The sequence below is a fragment of the Nicotiana tomentosiformis genome, chromosome 1 (genome assembly GCF_000390325.3).
Source record: "Nicotiana tomentosiformis chromosome 1, ASM39032v3, whole genome shotgun sequence".
NCBI lineage: Eukaryota > Viridiplantae > Streptophyta > Magnoliopsida > Solanales > Solanaceae > Nicotiana > Nicotiana tomentosiformis.
The window spans coordinates 38,515,158-38,538,668 of record NC_090812.1 but is presented as its reverse complement, the minus strand read 5'-3'; the positions used below and the strand labels follow the sequence as shown (position 1 = coordinate 38,538,668).

The 23,511-nt window shown below is 37.2% G+C and overlaps 2 protein-coding genes and 1 long non-coding RNA gene across 3 annotated transcripts; all 3 read left to right on the top strand.

The window, feature by feature from the left end:
- The first annotated feature begins 1,450 nt into the window (after window positions 1–1,450).
- LOC138906687 (uncharacterized) lies at window positions 1,451–1,809 on the top strand. Its single transcript, XR_011414253.1, has 2 exons — window positions 1,451–1,638; window positions 1,715–1,809. It is a non-coding gene; the product is annotated as an uncharacterized lncRNA (long non-coding RNA).
- Window positions 1,810–1,901: 92 nt separating this feature from the next.
- On the top strand, window positions 1,902–4,100 carry LOC104110576 (uncharacterized). The gene is made up of 5 exons (XM_070196118.1): window positions 1,902–2,043; window positions 2,864–3,027; window positions 3,100–3,478; window positions 3,589–3,639; window positions 3,925–4,100. Exons 1-5 carry the CDS (start codon window positions 2,038–2,040, stop codon window positions 4,075–4,077), a joined length of 753 nt encoding a protein of 250 aa, XP_070052219.1. The 5' UTR covers window positions 1,902–2,037; the 3' UTR covers window positions 4,078–4,100.
- A 5,677-nt stretch (window positions 4,101–9,777) lies between these two features.
- Window positions 9,778–11,180, top strand: LOC104096776 (uncharacterized). Its single transcript, XM_070181473.1, has 3 exons — window positions 9,778–9,863; window positions 9,951–10,197; window positions 10,289–11,180. The coding sequence occupies exons 2-3, from the start codon at window positions 10,016–10,018 to the stop codon at window positions 11,178–11,180; spliced, it is 1,074 nt and encodes a 357-aa protein (XP_070037574.1). The 5' UTR covers window positions 9,778–9,863; window positions 9,951–10,015.
- Window positions 11,181–23,511: the final 12,331 nt, after the last annotated feature.

Below are 23,511 nucleotides of genomic sequence, written 5' to 3'. Positions count from 1 at the left end.
ATGGAATATTCTCTTAAATATCCTATTACAAAAACTAGCCGTTAGCACTGTCCTTGATACTCGACTTCGACCGTTATTGACTGCTCGGTTACGAGCCCTGTTATCTACTAGTCGACCTCGGCCACACCGCTTTCCATAATAACGCTCCATGTTAAATCCCACAGAGGCATATTTTGACCTATACAGTTAGTCCCCCCATTTATTGATGTCGACCCTGGGCGACCTCGATGAGCGGACTCTGTTAGTTATGGTTGAGAAGTTTTAGGCGAGCAGGTCGAGTAGTAGCATTTCGGACGGGATGAAAACGTGGCCTTCCGCGAGCCGCAACCTAGGGTCACATCGTTTCAGAGTGACGTCATGTCATAATACGTCATTATTACGCGTTTCCCCGATACCTTGTATCGTTTCCCGCGCCTCTGCCGTTTTGATTTTTGAGCTGGGTAACGATGGTTTGCTTTCTCGATACTGATGCCTCACCTCTTATAACTATGGCTTTAATGTCTTAAAAATAACTGTTTTAATTTTGGCTGAATTCTTTCCATGTGTATTTAAACTCCACACACACTGATATCCTTCTTCCTCAATAAATAATGTTACCCAGATTGGCTTTCACTTTTTAACTTGTTTACTCTTTCACTGCATATTGACATATATGATTTATTGGGCAAATGATGTATTTTTCTGTACTATGCATCTCATACCAGTGTTTCCGCTTTAACTTCGCAGGTAAGTAATTAATACTTCGCATTTTCTACGGTTCATTTCTTCTCCTTTCTCTTTCCCTTTAACAAAATATGGGGTTTATGTGATTTTGCTTTAAAGTTGGTGTAAGCCTCATGAATGTTAATTGTTAGAATACGATATTTGTATATATTTTGGGTGTGATCATCCTTAAGCACATTAAAGATAAAAAGAAATTAAAAAGACAAAAAGGACTTTTTTTCATTTTTGAAAAATAATATTAGGATAACAAGTAAAGCAAGTGATAACAACGTTCGTAAAGTTCTCCTATTAACCTAAAGCTTAGACCATATCAAAGTCCAACAAAATAAACCTTCAAAAGATATATACATCAAATACTACCATTTTTTTACTTTAAAAAAAATTAAAGCACAACAACTATTGAAGAACTAATATCATAAATGTGTAAGATCTTTACATAAGGGATGGAAGTCTTGGAATTTGGCTAAGAATGAAACTGAAAATGGAAGAAATAGATCTTCCATGTAGTAAAAGCGTGAATTCGATTTTTTAAGATTTAATTTTCTTCTAATAAATATAATATCGTAAATCATAATAACACAAAAATGTAATAAAAATACATAAACACTATACTTTCTGTTGAATTTTCAATTTCAGTGTCTTATAAAGTAACATGATGCTTGTACATAGTTCGTTTGTTTTTAATTGTGATAGTATCATTTGTTGGTAAGATACAAGATATCATCTAGTAATTAAGGATGGATTTGATAATTACATATGCTAAAATTATATTTGTATTTCTATGTGGCAGGAGGAAGAAGTTGTCTGCTACATTCTGGGGCGAGTTTGTTGATGAAATTGTACCTCACCTGCTAAGTTCTAACAACCAGCCTATTATTGTTGTGATGCAGCTCATAAAAGCCCATAAATTTCAAGGTAAAATACAATTATTCAATTTGACATTACTGTGTGAAAGTTATTCATTATATCTTACACATACGTTGTTTTGTAGATTCATATTCTGTGCGCAATACTTGGAATGCATCAAAGCTATGAATTAATCCAAATTTTCCTCAATCTGACGAGTTTAAAACACGGTTCAATATATACATTTATATATATATATATATAAAAAAATTCACTGCATCTATACTCAAATAATTTTTCCAACTATACATCTAACTGTTTTACTCATTCATAAATACAGATTATTTTCTTCGGGATAATTACTCTGAGAGGCTGACTCAAACCATCTCTCAACAAAGTTACTCCGTCGTGGATGAGTTAGAGAAGGGCATTGTTCAAGTTAAAACAATTGGCCAATTAGTGGAGTCCATGCAAGTGAGTGAACTATCTTGTGTAGTATTAATTTAACCTGTTTTTCATGTTAATAGTTGGAAAAATGCACATCTTTGTTTTCTTATTTTATGGTTTGAAAAAGTGGTTGAGCATTTAGATAGCTACGCTGAAAATTGAAGTTTCAAGTTTATTTTTTGCCTTTGGTTCTCTTATTATATAGTTTGAAAAAGTGGTTGAGCATTTAAAATATGAAAAGTTCTTACATTACATTTATCTTCTTTCTTTGATATTCTGAAAAAACATCTTTTCTAGGTCTTTACATTACATTTCAAGTTTATTTTGGCCTTTGCTTCTCTTATATTGTGGTTTGAAAAAGTGATTGACCATTTAGAATATGAAAAGTTCTTACATTGCATTTGTCTTTTTTCTTTGATAAACAAAAAAACAAAAAAACAACAAACAACAAACAAACAAACAATGCACCTACACTGTAAGCTTAAACTAAGGAAAGACAGAATATACCTTTCTGCTATGTAACAAAGCAACTTATCAGTGCAACAGATTGATATCAACTAATTCGCCTTGCCTGCTAACAACGGCATGTTGGCACAGTTCTTCTAAATCACAATCCATATCAGAGAGGTCCTCATCAGTCCTCATGTCAATGACTCTCCACATGGACCATATTTTCTATGTCTTTACATTACATTTCAAGTTTATTTTTGGCCTTTAGTTCTCTTATTTTATGATTTGAATAACTGGTTGATCAATTAGAATATGGAAATTCTTGCAATACATTTATGTTATTCCTTTGATATTCTCATAGACAATCTTTTCTTTGTCTTATCAATTTATTCAACAGGAAGGTCCCTGTTTGATTGTTGCAAGTATTGAAAATTTAGAACTTGAAAAAGGGTGGTCGTATGTCGGCTGTAAGAAGTGTCAAAAGAAGGTGGATAAAGTGGAAAACATTTATCTTTGCCCAAACCAAAAATGTAAAAATGAAGATTACTCAGCGGTGAATAGGTAATAACACAACCTCTATTTCCTTAATGCATCAAAATGTACATTTATATCTCAAATCGCATGTGTATTTAGGTTCAGGCTTCAGGTTAGAGTATTGGATACAACTGGATCTGTTTCGCTGTTGCTCTGGGACCGCGAAGCCATGTTTCTCATAGGCAGGTCCGCAAATGAATTGAAGGAAGGATTACTTGAGGTATATCAACTAATTATATTCATATTTGTTATTTGGAACATTCAAACGCGAAATTTCATTCTAGAATACTGGCGTTGTTGTAAGTGTTCTTATCCAGTGGACTTGAACAATATTCTTGAGAGGAAATTCATGTTTAAGGTTATTATCAAGAGGTCGAACATTCAATTGCGAGGTGAAGTTTACAGTGTTGTTAAGCTTACAGATGATGAGCAACTGATAAACAAATATAGCCCTGCTCCACATTCAGATGCCTTCAATGTATGTGATCTTCGCTTACAAACTTCATAACATTTTTAAATTGTGAGTTTCTGTTAAATTGCATATTTTGTAGTATAATTTCAAACTCATTTTTTTTAATTTTTTGATAGGACCCTGACTTCAATACTAATCAAAGCTTAGATGGAGAGAAGGAATGCGAGGTAAATACATAACTTTTAATTTGTCTGTTAACATTAAAGCTACTTACATATCTGGAAGGATTTCTTTCTGAATAAATTTTCAGATCTGGAGTAGTTTTTTTATAACTTTAAAAGTTCTGAATGATCATTTTGTTTATTCTATAGGAAGCTACAAACACACTATTAATATTTTTTCAGATTATTCATTCTTTTGATTAAATTATTTGTAGGGCATAAATTAATAAAGCTATAGTAACTATAAGTCCATTGCTGATTTACACTAATTTTTATATTTTATATATGCAGGATTCCACTGAAGATAACGACTTAATCGATATTGCAAATACACCTGCCAAGATAAGTGTAACTAATGCCGCAACAATGGTTGAAGAAGATCCGAATGCACAGTTGTCGGGAAATAAAATCAAGAGAGTATTTAAAAAGAAAAAAACAGCATAAGGTGTTAATGTAACAGTTGGAGAATCCAAGAACTGTTTGATTAGTTACTTTAGTATATTATTAGTAGTCTTATTAGTTATGAACAATATATTTGAATCATTTCACCTTTCTTCTCCTGTTTAACTTTTCAGTTTTACTTAATGTGGAGATTTCAATGGACAAGATATTTGAAACTTTTCATGGTTCTTTCTGTTATTAATGTTTTCCTATTCATATAGATAAGACAGTCCATTCATTTTTACTTCTCCATTTAATTGTTAATTAGTGAAGAGGCTACTTGGCATTGTTGGTTACTTTTTGCCTCATCTCACTGTTACATTGGTTCTATATATAGTCTAGTATTTTGTTTTTCATTCGTGGTTGATATATTTCTCCATCAAGCTATCTACATTAATGTCAAGGTGAACTTTGTTGTTTTATTGCAGCTTTGCATTTATACAGATTTCAAAGCTATCTCATACTGCTGATATAAGTCAATAAATGGAACTAGCATGGCAATTTCTAGCTGCAACAAGAGAATGATGGAGTTTGACTACTTTTTTTAAATTCTTTCAACAGTTGGTTGATGCTTTTGTCCGCAAGGAAGTCAAGAATTGATGCAATGAGTGAACACGAATAGCCTTGAGACACGGATTAAATACTTCAGGGACTACATAAATTATGATATGTTTACTTATTATTTCACCTCTTAAAGTCTAAATAATTTGATTTCCTTTTATACTTTCTCTGTTGGTTGGATACCTATGTACTCATCATATCAAACCTTTAAAGCAAATTCATTAACCCACTAACTATTAAAGGGGAAAGTTGGAATTTTACTTTATTTTTATTGATGTTATGAGTTTGCTTTGTTAATAATTTCTGCTACAAATCAATATAATATCTGGTTTTTGGGTATTACTTGCTAAACCAGATATGTTGGACATGTGCAGGACAAGTCGGACAGACGTAAGTTGTACAATTGTCAACACCTCTACGATGCATATCTCCAGAACAACGCCCTTATCGTACAAAAAATGGTTCTTTTCTTTTATTCTCTTTTTTTCATTGTGCTGTGAGCTGGTGATTGTCCATGGACGCAAAATATTTTTGGGTGTAATTTTATCGTTATAATGCATTTTATTTTTGAAATTCAGATGTTGCTGATGGCTCAAGCGAGAGTGTATTTAAGAATAGTGAATCAGATAGTGAAGGGATCAGTATTGTTTTACCCCAGTAAAGAACTCTCGCTTAAGATAAATAAATGACTCTATTTGATCATTTGAAGGAGCTGCATCAGAGACTCTTTGTCTCTGTTTTGGCCGTTGGTCCTGCTGTAGTGGAATGTTTTGCCTTCTCAAAATAAATTATCTTGATTCTTGAAGCCCCTGTTCTTGCACAAGGTGTTCGATTTTTGCAACTACGTCCAGGAGAGTTCTTTTTCACTACTTTAAAGGTTAGGAGAAAATGTTTCATTTAATCTTCTTTATCACTCATTCCAGTCACCATTTAATTACTACAGCAAAGTCATTGAACTTTAATTGGTGAATACCAGACCTGTACACGAATGATGAAGCAATACTATAGCTGGTAGCTTATTAATTTTGTCAAACAATTGTTATTGACCAAGTTGTTCAACGCTTTCAGTTAATGAACTGTGTCAGAATGTTGATATTGGCCATTCTAATTCGGTTACTCAATTATGTGACTTCACTTGGGAACCCCCGAAGATGTTCAGGAATAGTCGTAAAAGACATACTTTTCATCAAGTTATTAGTTTCAAATTTAGGTTTAAAATTTCTTTTGATTGACTGAAATTTGGAGTTGCATAACATTCGGTGATTGAATTGTTTATGAATTTAGTGGGATTGAATTTACTTGTGAAACCTTAATTTGAAAATTGGGATATATTTCATGAGGGATAAAAGAGACCAAGAGCATTCGTATTCTTTAGAACAGCTTAGCGTACTCTCTGAATAGTTCATTATTGGTAATGAAAAAGCTTGGACACATTCAGTAGTGGCATTATCTCTGAATCGTTTTGATGCCAAAGTTCTCTACAAAAAGAAGGAATTTATAATATTTGGCGGTACATAATGAAGAACGAGTCTCACCGTATCAATGAGTTCAAAATAACATAAAATTATTTTATAGTAATATCAATCCTAATTTTTCAAAAGAAAATATTTGAGTTTTGTTCATCGAACAAGGAATTTTTTTTCTGCCTAAAATAAAGTTTCTAGGTGAGAATATCAAAATCCAAAATTATATATTTTAGCCGCAAAGGAATGTGTTATGATATTATACAACAACATATGATCTAGAATTTCTTTTCAATATATTATTATAAAAAATATGGAAGAACAGATTATGCATAAACACTACAAACGTACTCTTAAAGGAAAAAATAAAAATCTTCGACGCTTTTAATTGATAAAGAAGATAAAGAGGAATTTAGTTTGTCATGTGGCTAAAGCTACATAATCAAACATATATCACGAGCATCATATTAAATATATAAAACATATATCTTCAGGTACAGATTCATATTCTAAAATTTTAATGTCGCGCAGGGAATTAAAGTCTAATGCTATTACACCATATATATCACGAGTGCCGTATTAATGATATAAGATAAAGAAAATAATACATAAACCTTAAAAAAAAATAAACTCTTGCAGGCAAAACTCACAACCTGCTTTGCCTTTAAAATATTCACCCATGGAGACGACTTTTGTCTCTCATATGACTAAAGCTGAATAACCATTATGATTTCGTAATTGATGATAAATTAAAAAAATCACCATTTGTCATACGACAAATTTTTGTCCATTCGATTTTCACATGGCAATTTGAAATTGAGTAGATTATATAGTGGCACACATTATGAAATATCTCATGGTATTACATCACATATATCACGAACATAATTTTAAAGATAAGTTAAAGGAAAATAAAGGTCCTAAAATGCAATAACCACAAAATAAAGTAAAAAATTAGCATAATTTTTAAATACACTATTGCTTTCTCCTCAAAGACCTCATTCTATTTACGTTGCGGTGAAAACAATTACAACACACCAAAACTTCAATATTATTGTATCCAGTAAAAGAAAGGGTGGGAATTATTTTAAAATAAAATAAAATATTTCTTTAAAAAAATGATAAAATACAAATACACAATTTAAAGCGATAAAAGAGGCACAGTATATACCCTGACTGCTTTCTCTTCGACATACAACTCTACAACTTCTCACACCTAAATAAGTTTCTACTCAATTTGACATGGAAGAAGAGAAGAAACTCGCAAGAAAAAATAGAATAAACATACGCAAGCAGAAACGCCCTAAATATTCCTTGGATAAGGAAGGTATGAACTTTTGTCACAATTTGCAGATTTGCCTGACTTCTGCTTAAACAGAGTTTCTTTGTTCAGTGCTTTCAAATACTACATATTTCCTACGTCGTCTTCTCGTTGTGTATCAGTTCCATGGAAGTCTTTGTGAAACTGAAATAAAGCATGAAGAGGAGGATAATCAGAATCATGATGTTGTCCTCACCTAAGCTATGAGAATCCCAGGTTTTCCCATAGCTTGCAAAAATGTCCGCCACACGGCCACAGACATCCATTATTCCTTTGATAGTTTCCCTAACTTTTTCTACTTCTAATAGTTAGCTCATTTTCCTGTTTTATCATTTATACACTTTGCTGATCCTACTATCATAGGGAGTGCTTTTAAAAAGGGTAACGATTATACCTTTTTATTAGAATTTACGATGTCAACCTTGTGTGCCGCTATAGAAGCTCTACAGCAAAAAAGTGAGGTTATAAATTTATATTTCTATACCTCCTATTAGGGCTGCTTATCGGGCGGATTGGGCGGTTATTTATTCTTAACGATTTGGCTTATCGGTTATTGGCTTTAAAATGTATTAATCCGCTAGCCACCCGATAAGATGTCGGGCGGATTAATATCGGTTTAGCTCTTATCCGGCGGTTTATCGGATTATTTGCTGACCGCTGTGACTCAAAATAAAATTCCTATGCTCAGCAGACTACATTCCGGTCTATAAAATATGGCACCTAAGAAGAGAGCTAAATAGAATAAATAGAGAGATACATTATTCCAGCGTATTTTCCAGTAGAATCATCTCTGGGAATGAGCCTATTAACAACTTATAACTATCAGAAGAAATAGAAGAGAACACTGGGTATAATACATGACATCAAAATTATCTAATAGTAACTAACTGGAATAGTAAATTATAACTAAATGTCTAATAGTAAATTAGTAATAGAGAATAGAGATAGATTACTGGAAGTGGAATAAGGATTTTTGATTATTTAATATATATATGGATAAAAATGAATTTTTATATATATATATATATATATATATATATATATATATATATTCTTAACGGGTTAACGGATTATCCGTTAAGAAAATTGAATAATCCGCCCCCAAACCGATAAGCCGTTAATAAAAAAATTTCAATCCGTTCCCCGTCTGTTAAACCGTTAAACCGATACCAATAAGCCATTAAGCTTCGGTTATGGTTCGATTTTCGGTTTCGGTTCGGTTTTGAACACCCATACCTCCTATATGTAAAGGACTGGCCGACGAAAGACTTTTTCGCGTTTAAACATTAAACTTCAATTTGCTTAGTTATTTTGCTTTTGTTTATTTTCTTAATTACTAGAAGTTTCTGAAATTTTTGAAACTATGGTTCTGTGTGAATTTTCTTTTTGGTGATACTTCACAAAATTTATTACGTTAAATAGTACTACTCAAACAATATGTTAGTTTATGTAATATTTTTTTCACTTCTAATAGTTAGTCGATTTCTATGTTTTATGGTTAACAGACTTTGTTCACAGGGAATGCTTTTGGAAAAGAAAAAATAACACAACCTTTAACAGACATAACAAATCATCAAAATTCTACACGATTATATTGTACACCTTTAAAGAGTTGCGGACACGTTTCATCGTCTCAATCTCAGACACGATATCAAAATATACCTCAAGAGCAACATTTGCAGTTTGGTTTGTCAACTTCAAATGTGCAGAGAGATTATCTTCCGCCGGATTTAAATGAGCAATTGATGCTGCAAGGTTCTTATTATAAATGAATTTATTTATATAACATGAATCATTTATATACTAACTGCATTTTATTATAACTTATTATTACAATTTGTGGATGTCAATATTGATGGTGATGTACAAGGTATGTTTTTAATGAATAAAAGTTTTAGCTATTAAATTATACAAATATACTACAATTATAGTAATATTCAAAATAACTGTAGCTTGATTAAATACTTAACATAATGGTACGTGAAAACAATCGCAGAAATTAATGATGCAAGTGAATATGAAGGTATGTCTATCTTCGCACAAACAGTGATTCATTCATGTCCACTATTTCAATTTTTATTGCTAATTTAATATGCTTTTAATATTATACTCTTTAGATGCTGACATCGGATATGCAAGTATTGACAATGAAGGTATGGATATTTTATTATTTCTATATATGTATACAATAAGTAGGCATGCCATAACATTACACCTTGACATTAATCTTACATTTGCTCTTTTATTAATAGAGTACTGGGATATAGGCGATCCTACATATGAATGTGAACATTGTGGTGCTTACTTCTGGTACGAAGAAAGAATCAGCAAGAAAGTCAAATCTAAAAAACCAGAGTTCTCTTTGTGTTGTTGTCATGGAAAGATAAAACTGCCAAAGCCAAAAGAACCTCCTACAATTTTAAAACACTTATTATTTGGATCAGGTAACAAGAAAATCTATTTTTACCATACTTAAATAATATTCGCAATATATGAATAAATCTTAATTCACCAACAAATATATTATCCAGGTCCAAAAAGTAAACACTTCAGAGATAATATTAGAAGTTATAACTCAATGTTTTCATTTACATAAATGGGAGGAAAAGTTGATGCTTCTGTCAATCAAACAAAGGGGCCAAGAACTTTCAAACTATCTGGACAAAACTATCACCAAATTGGAAGCCTATTGCCTCCCGAGGGATCAACCCCGAAGTTTGCACAGTTATATATATACGACACAGAAAATGAAGTGCATAATAGAATTCATGCACTTGGGTTAGTATTCAATTATTCTTCATTTATATATGCATGAATAATCTAACAAAATAAAACTAAGATCAATTTTATAAAACCTATTTTTATGCAGTCGTGGTGAAACCATAAACCAACTTCATGCTGAAATTATTCAAGATCTTAAACAAATGCTCGATGACCAGAATGTTTTGACAAAGTCATTTAGAATGGTCAGAGACAAAATTCAAAAAGATACTCACTCCAATGTTAGACTCAGATTGATAGGGAAACGAAACTATGATGGAAGAAGATACAACTTACCATTGGTTTCAGAGGTAGCTGCTTTGGTGGTTGGAGATTTTGATGTATCTACATGTGACCGAGACATCATTGTTGAAACCCAATCTGGACATCTGCAAAGGATAAATGAGTTGAATGCTGCCTATTTAGGTCTTCAGTATCCTTTATTATTTCCATACGGTGAAGATGGTTATCGGGAAGACATTCCTTTAAATGGAAATGATGAATCAAGTGGAGGAAGGCATTTTATTAGCATGCGTGAATATTTCGCATACAAAATTCAAGAAAGGAATGGTGAAGTACCAACAATTGTGAACTCAAGAAGATTATTTCAACAATTCTTGGTTGATGGAATTACAATGGTTGAATCGTCTAGGTTAAAGTATATAAGAACTCATCAAAAACAATTGCGAGCTGCCATGTATAAAGGATTAAAAGATGCAGTTTTACATGGAGAGATAAATCCTTCTTCTCAAGGTAAACGGGTAATTCTTTCATCCAGCTTCACAGGGGGTGTACGATACATGATTCAAAATTATCAAGATGCTATGGCAATCTGCAAATGGGCTGGATATCCAGATCTCTTCATTACATTTACTTGCAACCCAAAGTGGCCTGAGATTAGTAGATTTGTAAAGAATAGGGGCTTAGATCGCCCGGATATTTTATCTAGGGTGTTCAAAATCAAATTGGATCGTTTAATAAAGGATTTGAAAGAGAAATAAATTTTTGGAGCAGTTAAATCAGGTATAGAATTCATGCTTTATATTAAATTATTATCACATTTATAGTCAGATTTAATAAAGAATTTATTTTACATATAAATTACAACCACTTGCCCCTATCACAAATTATTATTTTTTGCAGTGATATATACGATTGAATTCCAAAAGCGAGGGTTGCCTCATGCACACATATTGCTCTTTCTTTATAATAAATGTCCAAATGTTGGAGACGTAGATCAAATAATTTCAGCAGAAATACCAGATGAATTGGTCGATCCGCATTATTATAAGGCCGTGAAGAATTTTATGATGCATAGCCCATGTGGTTCTGCTAGAAAATCGTCTCATTGCATACGTTATGGTAGATGTACAAAGCACTTTCCAAAGAAGTTTGTACAAAATACAACAATTGATGAAGATGGATATCCTATTTATAAAAGAAGGGACAATGATAGAACTATCCAGAGAGAAGGTATTGAGTTTGATAACAGATATGTGGTGCCACACAATAGATATTTATTGTTGAAGTATGGTGCACATATAAATATTGAATGGTGCAATCAATCTTGATCAATCAAGTACTTATTTAAGTACGTTAATAAGGGGCATGATCGTGTGACCGCAGCATTTTCTCAAAGTGTGCACGAGGAAGACTCATCGGCTATGGATGAAATAAAAATGTATTATGATTGTCAATACATATCACCATGTGAAGCTGCTTGGAGAATTTTTAGATTTTCAATTCACCATAGAGAACCTTCTGTAGAAAGACTTTTCTTTCATTACCAAATGAACAAACATTTATTTTTTCTGATGATGATCCAATTGATGATGTTGCCAATAGACCAAATGTAAGGGAATCACCGTTTTTAAGCTGGTTCGAGGCAAATAAGACATATGAAGAAGCAAGACAATTAACTTATGCAGAATTCCCTCTTAAGTTTGTGTGGAATAAAAAATTAAAAAAGTGTGAAAAAAGAAGAAATTCTGCATTTTCAATAGGGAGAGTATTCTTTGTTCCGCCTGGAAGTGGAGAGCAATATTACCTTCGAATGTTGTTGAATGTCATTAAAGGACCAAAGTGCTATGAGGATCTACGCAGAATCAACAATCATGAACATCTAACTTTTAGAGATGCATGTTACGCACTGGGTTTATTAGACGATGATAAAGAATACGTGGATGCCATAAAGGAGGCAAGTAACTAGAGAATGCCATCATTTTTCAGGCAGTTATTTGCTATGCTACTATTATCAAATTCAATGTCTCGACCAGAATGTGTTTGGGAGGCAACATGGATTTTACTATCAGACTATATCCTACATGAAGAAAAAAGAATATTGGATAATCCAGGTACACATTTGAACCTTCTATTTCAGATTTTAATATTATATATTAGTTAAGAATATTTTTTTAGGCTTGGAAAGTATGAGTTATTAATTTTTTTTATATATTTTGTTAGAGGAACCTGGGTGTAGACACCCAAATTAGTATAGCAACATCAATTTTCTTTTACAATTTCCGAATGAAATCATTTTATTCTTATATTGATCTGACATATATATATATATATATATATATATTGTGAACGCTTTATATATATATATATATTTGTTATTTCAAAGGCTGAGCTAACAAATGATGAACTAAAGAATCGTTGTCTACAAAAGTTGGAAAATATATTGAAAGGTTGCAGAAGAACGTTACATGATTTTTCGACAATGCCAAGACCAATTTTCTATGAAGAGGAAGTTGACAACACCAATAGACTCATCCGTGATGAATTACGTTATAATAGGCGCTCTTTGTCTAAGGAACATGAAGAACTATTGGTTAAATTGACAATGGAGCAAAAGTCAGTTTATGACAGAATTATAACAGCGGTACATGAGGACAAAGGTGGATTGTTCTTTTTATATGGTCATGAAGGAACTGGAAAGACATTTATTTGGAGGACTTTGTCTTCGGCCATAAGATCTGTGATGACCCAAAGGGGTCATCTTGTGAATTAAGACTCTATTCCGGGCCCGTTAGCCTTAAAAATCTTATTTTTACTCACCTCGATTTGCGAGCGCAGTTCGGGCGTAAATCCGGAAAGCCTTTATCTGGAAATTTATGAAGTAATAATTTTTGGGATTTAAATTTGATTTTTAGTTGACTTTGGCCAACGTTTTGAGTAAATGGATCCGGATCCGTATTCCGACATTCCCGGAAGGTCCGTAGTAACATATGGGATTTGGGCATACGCCCGTAATCGAATTCTGAGGTCCCTAGCTCGAGAAATGAATTTTTGATGAAAATTGTAAGACTGAAATTCTATGGATTTAAAGAAATTGATTAATGTTTGATCTCATTGGTATCGGGCCCATATTTTAGTTCCGGAGCATGGTACAGATTTAATATAATATATAAGTCATGTCTGTGAAATTTGGTAGAAATCGTAGTTGATTTGACGTGATTCGGACGTCCGGTTGAGAAGATAGTAATTTTGAAATATTCTTGAGGAATTCATGCGTTTTCGTGCTAAATTCGTAGTTTTAGGTGTTACGTTGGTGATTTGATCGCACGAGCAAGTCCGTATAATATTTTTAGACTTGAGTGCATGTTCGGTTTGGAGCCCCGAGGGCTCGGGTGAGTTTCGGATAGGCCACAGGATGTTTTGAACTTAGAAAAATTTGCTTGTATAACTGAACCTGTTGCAGGCCTCTGATCTCGCAATTGCGAGATCAGGCATCGCAAATGCGAACATAACAGGGTCCGCAATTACGAGGCTTTCATCGCAATTGCGATCAGAAGCCTGGGCCAGCAGTTTTCACATTTGCGATGTTACCTTCGCAATTGCGAAGCGAGTCTGGGAAGGGCAGGTTCGCAAATGCGAACATCTACTCGCATTTGCGAGGTTCAGTGGTCGCAAATGCGACACTTTCCTCGCATTTGCGAAGGAAGCAGGATTGTGAAAGGCATCGCAATTGCGATTGTTCCTTCGCATTTGCGAAGCTCAGGTAGCAATTGCGACATCTGCAACTGAGTAAAAGGGGCTTAGACGGGATTTTTCATTCATTCTTCAAATTTTCAAAACCTAAACCTCAAGGGGCGATTTTCCAAAGACCAATGCTTCCCCAAATCATAGGTAAGTGATTCTAAACCATTTTATTTCAATTATCCATTATATTTTATGAATTATCAACCTAAAATCTAGAGTTTTCATGGTAGAATTAGGGGTTAGGGTAGAAACTAGGGATTTCGGAAATTAGAGGATTTAGACCTCAATTTGAGGTGGGATTCCAAAACTAATTACATATTTAGGCTCAGGGGTGAATGGGTAAAAGGATTTTGGTCCGAACCTCGAGTTTTGACCAAGCGGGCCCGGGGTCGATTTTTCAACTTTTTGGAGGAAAATTTGGGGAATTTAATTTATGCAATATAATTGATTTCTTAAGCAATATTTGATATTATTGAGTCATTTTTGAATAGATAAGAGTGGTTTGGAGGTGAATTCCAAAGGAAAATCTGTGATTGAGAATTAAGTGGCCTTCGGAGCGAGGTAAGTGTTGTGTCTAACCCTGACTTGAGAAAATTAGGAACCTTAGATTACTTGCTAAGTGAAATTCATGTGAGCGGCGTATATGTGAGGTGACGAGTACTTATGCGCCGCCAATTTACCTGTTTTCTATGTGTTCTCAGTTTTTCTTATATTGTCTCATTCCTATGCCTAATTGCTATGTGTTATACTAGTGTTGTTCAATTTATCGTTCTTATCATGTTTACGGATTTTCTGGTGATAATTGAGTTTTTATTTCAAAGTTGAGATTGATGTTATGGAACCAAATGTTGAAGTAAGGTTTGTACTTGTTATTCTATCTCCCTGTTGTTATTTATGCATTGCATTATGGTAAGGGAGAGTGTTAATGCACGAAGGGTGATGTCGTGCCATATTGTGAGTGTTAATGCACGAAGGGTGATGTCGTGCCATATTGTGAGTGTTAATGCACGAAGGGTGATGTCGTGCCATATTGTGAGTGTTAATGCACGAAGGGTGATGTCGTGCCATGATATGAGAGTTAATGCACGAAGGGTGATGCCGTGTCGTTTTTATTAATTTTATGGTGAGATTGAGAGTTAAAGCACGAAGGGTGATGCCGTACGTTGTTCTTTTACTATTTTCACTATTCCTGTTGATTTATGGTATATTGACTGCTCCAGTTATCATTCTGTTATAGTTTTTTATCTTATATTCCCCTCAGTATGTTCCCCTCCCGACATTTCCTGTCTAGTTCTTCATTTCTGTTATTTGTATATACACTGTTAAATTGTACAGGTTGATTCGTAGGTGCCTTGCCTTAGCATCGTCACTACTTCATCGAGGTTAAGCTCGATACTTACCAGTACATGGGGTTGGTTGTACTGATACTGCATTCTGCACTTTCTGTGCAGATTTTGATATCGGCTCGGGTTGATCGAGATTTTTGCTATTGGTCCGCTGTCTGGAGACTCAAGGTAGATCTGTTGGCGTTCACATAACTTGAAGTCCCCGTCTATCTTTTCCGCTCTATTGTTTCTTTCATTCAGATAGTTGTATTTATTCAGACTATTACTTGTAGTAAATTCTAGAATGCTCGTGAATTGTAACTCCAAATTCGTGTGGTAGTAATGAATACAATTTTTATGATATTCCGCACTTATTATATTTTATCTTAGTTAATTATTGTTAATTACTAAATGGAAATAAGGAATTGGTTTAATGATTCTCTAGCGTTGGCTTGCCTAGCAAGTTAAATATTAGGCGCCATCACGGTCCCGTCGGTGGAAAATTTTGGGTCGTGACAGTTGTTATCAGAACACTAGGTTGCCTAGGTCTCATGATTCACGAGCAAGCTTAGTAGAGTCTGGAGGATCGGTACGGAGATGTCTGTGCTTATCTTCCAGAGGCTATGAAGTTTAGGAACAAGTTTCACTTTTATTCTTCTCTGTCGTGCGAATTTGCTTTCTCAATACTGATTGAACTCTTCTACTCTTATTCTCTCGCAGATGGCAAGAACACGCACCGCTTCCTCAGCTGAGCAGCATCCAGAGCCTCTAGTGACAGCTCCTACGCGGGGCAGAGGCCGAGGCAGGGGCAGGGCTCAGCCTAGGGCCCAAGCAGCGACCCCAACAGTGGAGCCTCAGATAGAGCTTGACGAGGAGGTTCCAGCCCAGACTGTTCCTACCGGACCAGCTTAGGTTCCAGAGGGTTTCATTGCCACCCCAGTACTTCAGGACTCTTTGGTCCGTTTGGTGGGCCTTATGGAGAGTGTGGCCTAGACTGGCGCATTTCCCATGGCACCAGCAGTCTCTCAGGCTGGAGGAGGAGCCCAGACTCCCACCACTCTCACTTCGGAGCAGATAGCTCCCCAGTATCAGGCTCCAACAGCTCAGCCAGTCGGATTAGTTCAGCTGGTTATTGCGACACAGGTCGGAGATGGGCCAGCTATGTCTTCTGAGGCTTTATGGAGATTGGAATGGTTTACCAAGCTCTTTCCTGTTCACTTCAGTGGTGCTCCTTCAGAGGATCCCCAAGAGTATCTTGACAGCTGTCACAAGGTTCTACGAAACATGGGTATAGTGGAGACCAATAGGGTCGATTTTGCTGCATTTCAGATGACTGGTTCCGCCAAGAAATGGTGGAGAGATTACTTGTTGACCAAACCAGCTGAGTCGCTTGCTCTTACGTGGGACCAGTTCTCTCAGCTCTTCATAGAGAAGTTTCTGCCTATCACATTGATAGAGGAGCGTCGCCGTCAGTTTGAGCGTCTCCAGTAGGGCAGTATGACTGTTACTCAGTATGAGACCCGTTTTGTGGATTTGGCCCGTCATGCCATTCTTCTACTTCCCACCGAGAGAGAGAGAGAGAGAGAGAGAGGGTGAGGAGGTCTATTGATGGAATTGCTCAGCCTATCAGATTGCAGATGGCTAAGGAGACTGGGAGTGAGATTTCTTTTCAGGCGGCTGCTAATGTCGCCAGACGAGTCGAAATGGTTCTTACTCAGGGAAGTCAGGGGTCTGACAAGAGACCTCGTCATTCCGGTGAGTTCAGCAGTGCCTCATCTAGAGGCAGAAGTACTTTTGGTAGAGGCCATCCTCCCAGGCCGTTTCATTCAGCGCTCCAGGCATCCCACGGTGCCTCAGGTGGTCGTGGCCCTCAGATGCATTATTCCGACCAGCTAGCCTACAGTGTACCACCAGCTCCTATTAGTGCACCTCCACTTCAGAGTTATCAGGGTGGTTATTCAGGTCGACAGGGTCAGTTTCAGGGTCAGCAGTCACAGCAGTCGAGGTTATGTTATACTTGTGGTGACCCGAGGCACGTTGCTAGATTTTGCCCTCGGGTAACGGGCAGCTCACAGTATCAGGGTTCTCATGCCATGGTTCCAACACTAGTTGCTGCACCACCTGCTCAACCAACCAGAGGCAGGGGCCAGGCAGTCAGAGGTAGAGGCCATACTGTTTGAGGTGGAGGTCAGGCCGTTAGAGGTGGAGACCAGCCAGTTAGAGGCCGTCCCAGGGACATAGTTCAGGGTGGTGGGGCCTAGCCCCGGTGTTATGCTTTCCCAGCCAGGCCTGAGGCTGAGTCATCTGACGTTGTTATCACAGGTACTGTTTCAGCTTGCAGTAGAGATGCTTCAGTTCTATTTGATCCGGGATCTACTTACTCCTATATGTCATCCTATTTTTCTTCTTATTTGGTTGTGCCCCGTGATTCTTTGAGTGCTCCTGTGTATGTGTCCACACTAGTGGGAGATGCTATTGTTGTAGATCGTGTTTATCGTTCGTGTGTGGTCACCATTGGGAGTCTTGAGACTCGTGTAGATCTTCTACTTCTCGACATGGTTGATTTTGATGTCATACTGGGTATGTATTGGCTGTCACCTTATCATGCTATATTAGATTGTCACACCAAGACGGTGACCTTAGCCTTGCAGGGGTTACCTCGATTAGAGTGGAGAGGGAATCTTGGTCATTCTGCCGGCAGGGTTATCTCTTATGTGAAGGCTCGGCATATGGTCGAGAAGGGGTATCTAGCTTATTTGGCTTATGTCCGCGATTCTAGTGCGGAGGTTCCTTCCATGGATTTAGTGCCGGTTGTTTATGGGTTTCCAGAGGTGTTTCTTGCAGACCTGCCGGGGATGCCACCCGACAGGGATATTAATTTCTGCATTGATTTGGCTCCGGGCACTCAGCCTATTTCCATTCCTCCATACCGCATGACCCCGCCAGAGTTGAAAGAATTGAATGAGCAGTTGCAAGATTTGCTTGATAAGGGCTTCATTAGACCTAGTGTCTCGCCCTGGGGTGCACCTGTGTTGTTTGTGAAGAAGAAAGATGGATCGATGATGATGTGTATAGATTATCGACAGTTGAACAAAGTCACCATCAAGAACAAGTATCCATTGCCGAGGATTGATGATTTATTTGATCAACTATAGGGTGCCAAGGTGTTTTCAAAGATTGATTTGAGATCTGGCTCCCATCAGTTGAGGATTAGGGCATCCGATGTTTCTAAGACAACTTTTCGGACTCGGTATGGGCATTATGAGTTTCTAGTGATGTCATTTGGGATGACAAATGCCCCGACAGCATTCATGGATTTGATAAACCGGGTGTTCAAACCCTACTTGGATTCCTTTGTGGTTGTGTTTATTGATGATATCTTGATCTACTCCCACAATCGAGAGGAGCATGAGCAGCACCTTCGGATCATTCTTCAGACTCTGAAAGACAGCCAGTTATATGCTAAGTTCTCAAAATGCGAGTTTTGGTTGAGTTCAGTTGCTTTCTTGGGTCACGCTATATCAGCAGAGGGTATTCAGGTGGATCCTAAGAAGATTGAGGCAGTCCAGAACTAGCCTAGACCTATATCAGCTACAGAGATCCGTAGTTTCCTGGGTTTGGCGAGCTATTACCATCGATTTGTGGAAGGATTTTCATCCATAGCAGCCCCGTTGACCAGATTGACCTAGAAGGGTGCCCTGTTCAGGTGGTCAAATGAGTGTGAAGTGAGCTTTCAGAAGCTCAAGACTGCTTTGACCACGGCACTGGTATTGGTATTACCCACAGGTTCAGGATCTTATACAGTATATTGTGACACATCTCGTATTGGTCTAGGTGCGATATTGATGCAGGGTGGCAAGGTTATTGCATATGCTTCGCGGCAGCTGAAGGTTCACGAGAAGAATTACCATGTTCATGATCTAGAGCTGGCAGCCATTGTTCACCCGCTGAAGATTTGGAGGCACTATCTTTACGGCGTGCCATGTGAGGTATTCACTGATCATCGGAGCTTGCAGTATTTGTTCAAGCAGAAGGAACTCAATTTGAGGGAGCGGAGGTGGCTGTAGCTATTGAAAGACTATGATATCACCATATTGTATCATCCCGGGAAGGCCAATTTGGTGGCCGATGCTTTGAGTAGAAAGTCAGTCAATATAGGTAGCCTTGCATATATTCCAGTTGGTGAGAGACCGCTTGCATTGGATGTTCAGGCCTTGGCCAACCAGTTCGTGAGGTTAGATGTTTCCAAGCCCAGCCGTGTTCTAGCTTGTATAGTTGCTCGGTCTTCTTTGTTTGAGCGCATCAGAGATCGGCAGGATGACGATCCTCATTTACTTTTCCTTAGAGACACAGTGCGGCACGGTGGTGCCAAGTAGGTTACTATTGGAGATGACGGAGTTTTGAGGATGCAAGTTCGTATTTGTATGCCTAATGTGGATGGACTTCTTGAGTTGATCCTTGAGGAGTCCCACAGTTCCTGGTATTTTATTCATTCGGGTGCCGCCAAGATGTATCGGGACTTGAGGAAACATTATTGGTGGAGGCGAATGAAGAAGGACATAGTTGCCTATGTAGCTCGGTGCCTAAATTGCCAGCAGGTAAAGTGTGCGCATCAGAGACCTGGTGGTTTACTTCAGAGGTTAGATATTCCTGAGTGGAAGTGGGAGCGTATCACTATGGATTTTGTTGTTGGACTCCCACGGACTCAGAGGAAGTTTGATGCAGTTTGGGTTATTGTGGACATGCTGACTAAGTTAGTGCATTTCATTCCTGTGGCAGTTACCTATTCCTCGGAGCGGTTGGCAGAGATTTACATTCGTGAGATCATCCGTCTTCACGGTGTGCCAGTGTCTATCATTTCTGATCGAGGTACACAGTTTACCTCGCACTTTTGGAGGGCAGTACAGCGTGAGTTTGGTACGCGAGTTGAGTTGAGCACAACATTCCATCCTCAGACGGACGGACAGTCAGAGCGCACCATTCAGATATTGGAAGATATGCTTCGCGCTTGTGTTATAGACTTTGGAGGTTCTTGGGATCAGTTCTTGCCACTTGCGGAGTTTGCTTATAATAATAGCTACCAGTCGATCATTCAGATGGCTCCATATAAGGCATTATACGGAAGGCGATTCCGTTCGCCAGTTGGCTGGTTTGAACCGGGAGAGGCTCGATTATTGGGTACCGATTTGGTATAAGATGCCTTAGATAAGGTCAAGATTATTCAGGATCGACTTCGCACAGCTCAGTCTAGGCAAAAGAGTTATGCCGACAGTAAAGTTCGTGATATTGCATTCATGGTTGGAGAAAGAATATTGCTTCGGGTATCGCCCATGAAGGGTGTTATGAGATTTGGGAAGAAGGGCAAGTTGAGCCCTAGGTATATCGGGCCATTTGAGATCCTCGAGAGAGTGGGGGAGGTAGCTTATAGACTTGCGTTGCCTCCAGGGTTATCCTCAGTTCATCCGGTAGTCCATGTGTCTATGCTCCGGAAATATCATGGTGACCCGTCCCACGTGTTAGATATCAGCTCTGTCCAATTGGACAAGGATTTGACTTATGAGGAGGAGCCGGTAGCCATTCTAGACCGACAGGTTCGTCAGTTGAGGTCAAAGAGTTACCCTTCAGTTCGAGTACAGTGGAGAGGTCAGCCTGTTGAGGCAGCTACTTGGGAGTCCGAGTCGGATATGTGGAGTAGATATCCCCACTTGTTCGCCAGTTCAGGTACTTTTCTATGTCCGTTCGAGGACGAACGTTTGTTTTAGAGGTGGAGATTGTGATGACCCAAATGGGTCATCTTGTGAATTAAGACTCTATTTTGGGCCCGTTAGCCTTAAAAATTTATTTTTACTTACCTCGATTTATGTGCGCAGTCCGGGCGTAAATCTGGAAAGCCTTTATCTGGAAATTTATGAAGTAATAATTTTTGAGATTTAAAATTAATTTTTAGTTGACTTTGGTCAATATTTTGGGTAAACAGACCCGGATCCATGTTCTGACATTCCCGGAAGGTCCTTAGTAAAATATGGGACTTGGGTGTATGCCTGAAATCGAATTCCGAGGTCCCTAGCTCGAGAAATGAATTTTTGATGAAAATTGTAAGACTGAAATTCTATGGATTTAAAGAAATTGATTAATGTTTGATCTCATTGGTATCAGGCCCGTATTTTGGGTTCAGAGCTCGGTACAGGTTTAATATAATATATAAGTCATGTCTGTGAAATTTGGTAGAAATCAGAGTTGATTTGACGTGATTCGGACGTCCGGTTGAGAAGATAGTAATTTTGAAATGTTCTTGAGGAATTCATCAGTTTTGGTTCTAAATTCGTAGTTTTAGGTATTTCTTTGGTGATTTGATCGCACGAGCAAGTCCGTATGATATTTTTAGACTTGTGTGCATGTTCGGTTTGGAGCCCCGAGGGCTCGGGTGAGTTTCGAATAGGCCACGGGATGTTTTGAACTTAGAAAATTTTGTTGGTATAACTGAACCTGTTGCAGGCCTATGATCTCGCAATTGCGAGATCAGGCATCGCAAATGCGAACATAACAGGGTCCGCAATTGCGAGGATTTCATCGCAATTGTGATTAGAAGCCTGTGCTAGCAGTTCTCGCATTTGCGAGGTTACCTTCGCAATTGCGAAGGGAGTCTGGGAAGGGCAGGTTCGCAAATGCGAACATCTACTCGCATTTGCAAGGTTCAGTGGTCGCAAATGCAACACTTTTCTCGCATTTGCGAAGGCAGCAGGATTGTAAAGGGCATCGCAATTGCAATTGTTCCTTCGCATTTGCGAAGCTCAGGTAGCAATTGCGACATCTGCAACTGAGTAAAAGGGGCTTAGACGGGATTTTTCATTCATTCTTCAAATTTTCAAAACCTAAACCTCAAGGGGCGATTTTCCAAAGGCCAATTCTTCCCCAAATCATAGGTAAGTGATTCTAAACCATTTTCTTTCAATTACCCATTACATTTTATGAATTATCAACCTAAAATCTAGAGTTTTCATGGTAGAATTAGGGGTTAGGATAGAAACTAGGGATTTCGGGAATTTGAGGATTTAGACCTCAATTTGAGATCGGATTCAAAAACTAATTGCATATTCGGGCTCGGGGGTGAATGGGTAAAAGGATTTTGGTCCGAACCTCAGGTTTTGACCAAGCGGGCCCGGGGTCGATTTTTTAACTTTTTGGAGGAAAATTTGGGGAATTTAATTTATGCAATATAATTGATTTCTTAAGCAATATTTGATATTATTGAGTCATTTTTGAATAGATAAGAGTGGTTTGGAGGTGAATTCCAAAGGAAAAGCTGTGATTGAGAATTAAGTGGCCTTCGGAGCGAGGTAAGTATTGTGTCTAACCCTGACTTGAGGGAATTAAGAACCTTAGATTACTTGCTAAGTAAAATTCATGTGAGCGGCATATATGTGAGGTGATGAGTACTTATGCGCCGCCAATTTACCTGTTTTTCATGTTTCTTAGTTTTTATTATATTGTCTCATTCCTATGCCTAATTGCTATGTGTTATACTAGTGTTGTTCAATTTATCGTTCTTATCATGTTTACGGATTTTCTGGTGATAAATGAGTTTTTATTTCAAAGTTGAGATTGATGTTATGGAACCAAATATTGAAGTAAGGTTTGTACTTATTATTCTATCTCCCTGTTGTTATTTATGCATTGCATTATGGTAAGGGAGAGTGTTAATGCACGAAGGATGATGTCGTGCCATATTGTGAGTGTTAATGTACGAAGGGTGATGCCGTGCCATATTGTTAGTTGTTCTTTGTGTGTTTTTTTCGTTTCTTGCATTGTTTTTACTTCTTAAATCATTGTTTTTTTTCTAGATCGTTCATTCTGTCGTGTTCTTTATGTGTTATCTTAAATAGTCCGTTTAATTTTTCCAATTCGTAATTTCGTAATTTTGTTTCATTTTCCCAATTGGTGCTTTATGTGTTTTTAGTCGTGCTTATGTGTTTTCTTAGTAATTCGTTTCTAAGAAAGAAAAAAACAGAAAAAGAAAAAAAAG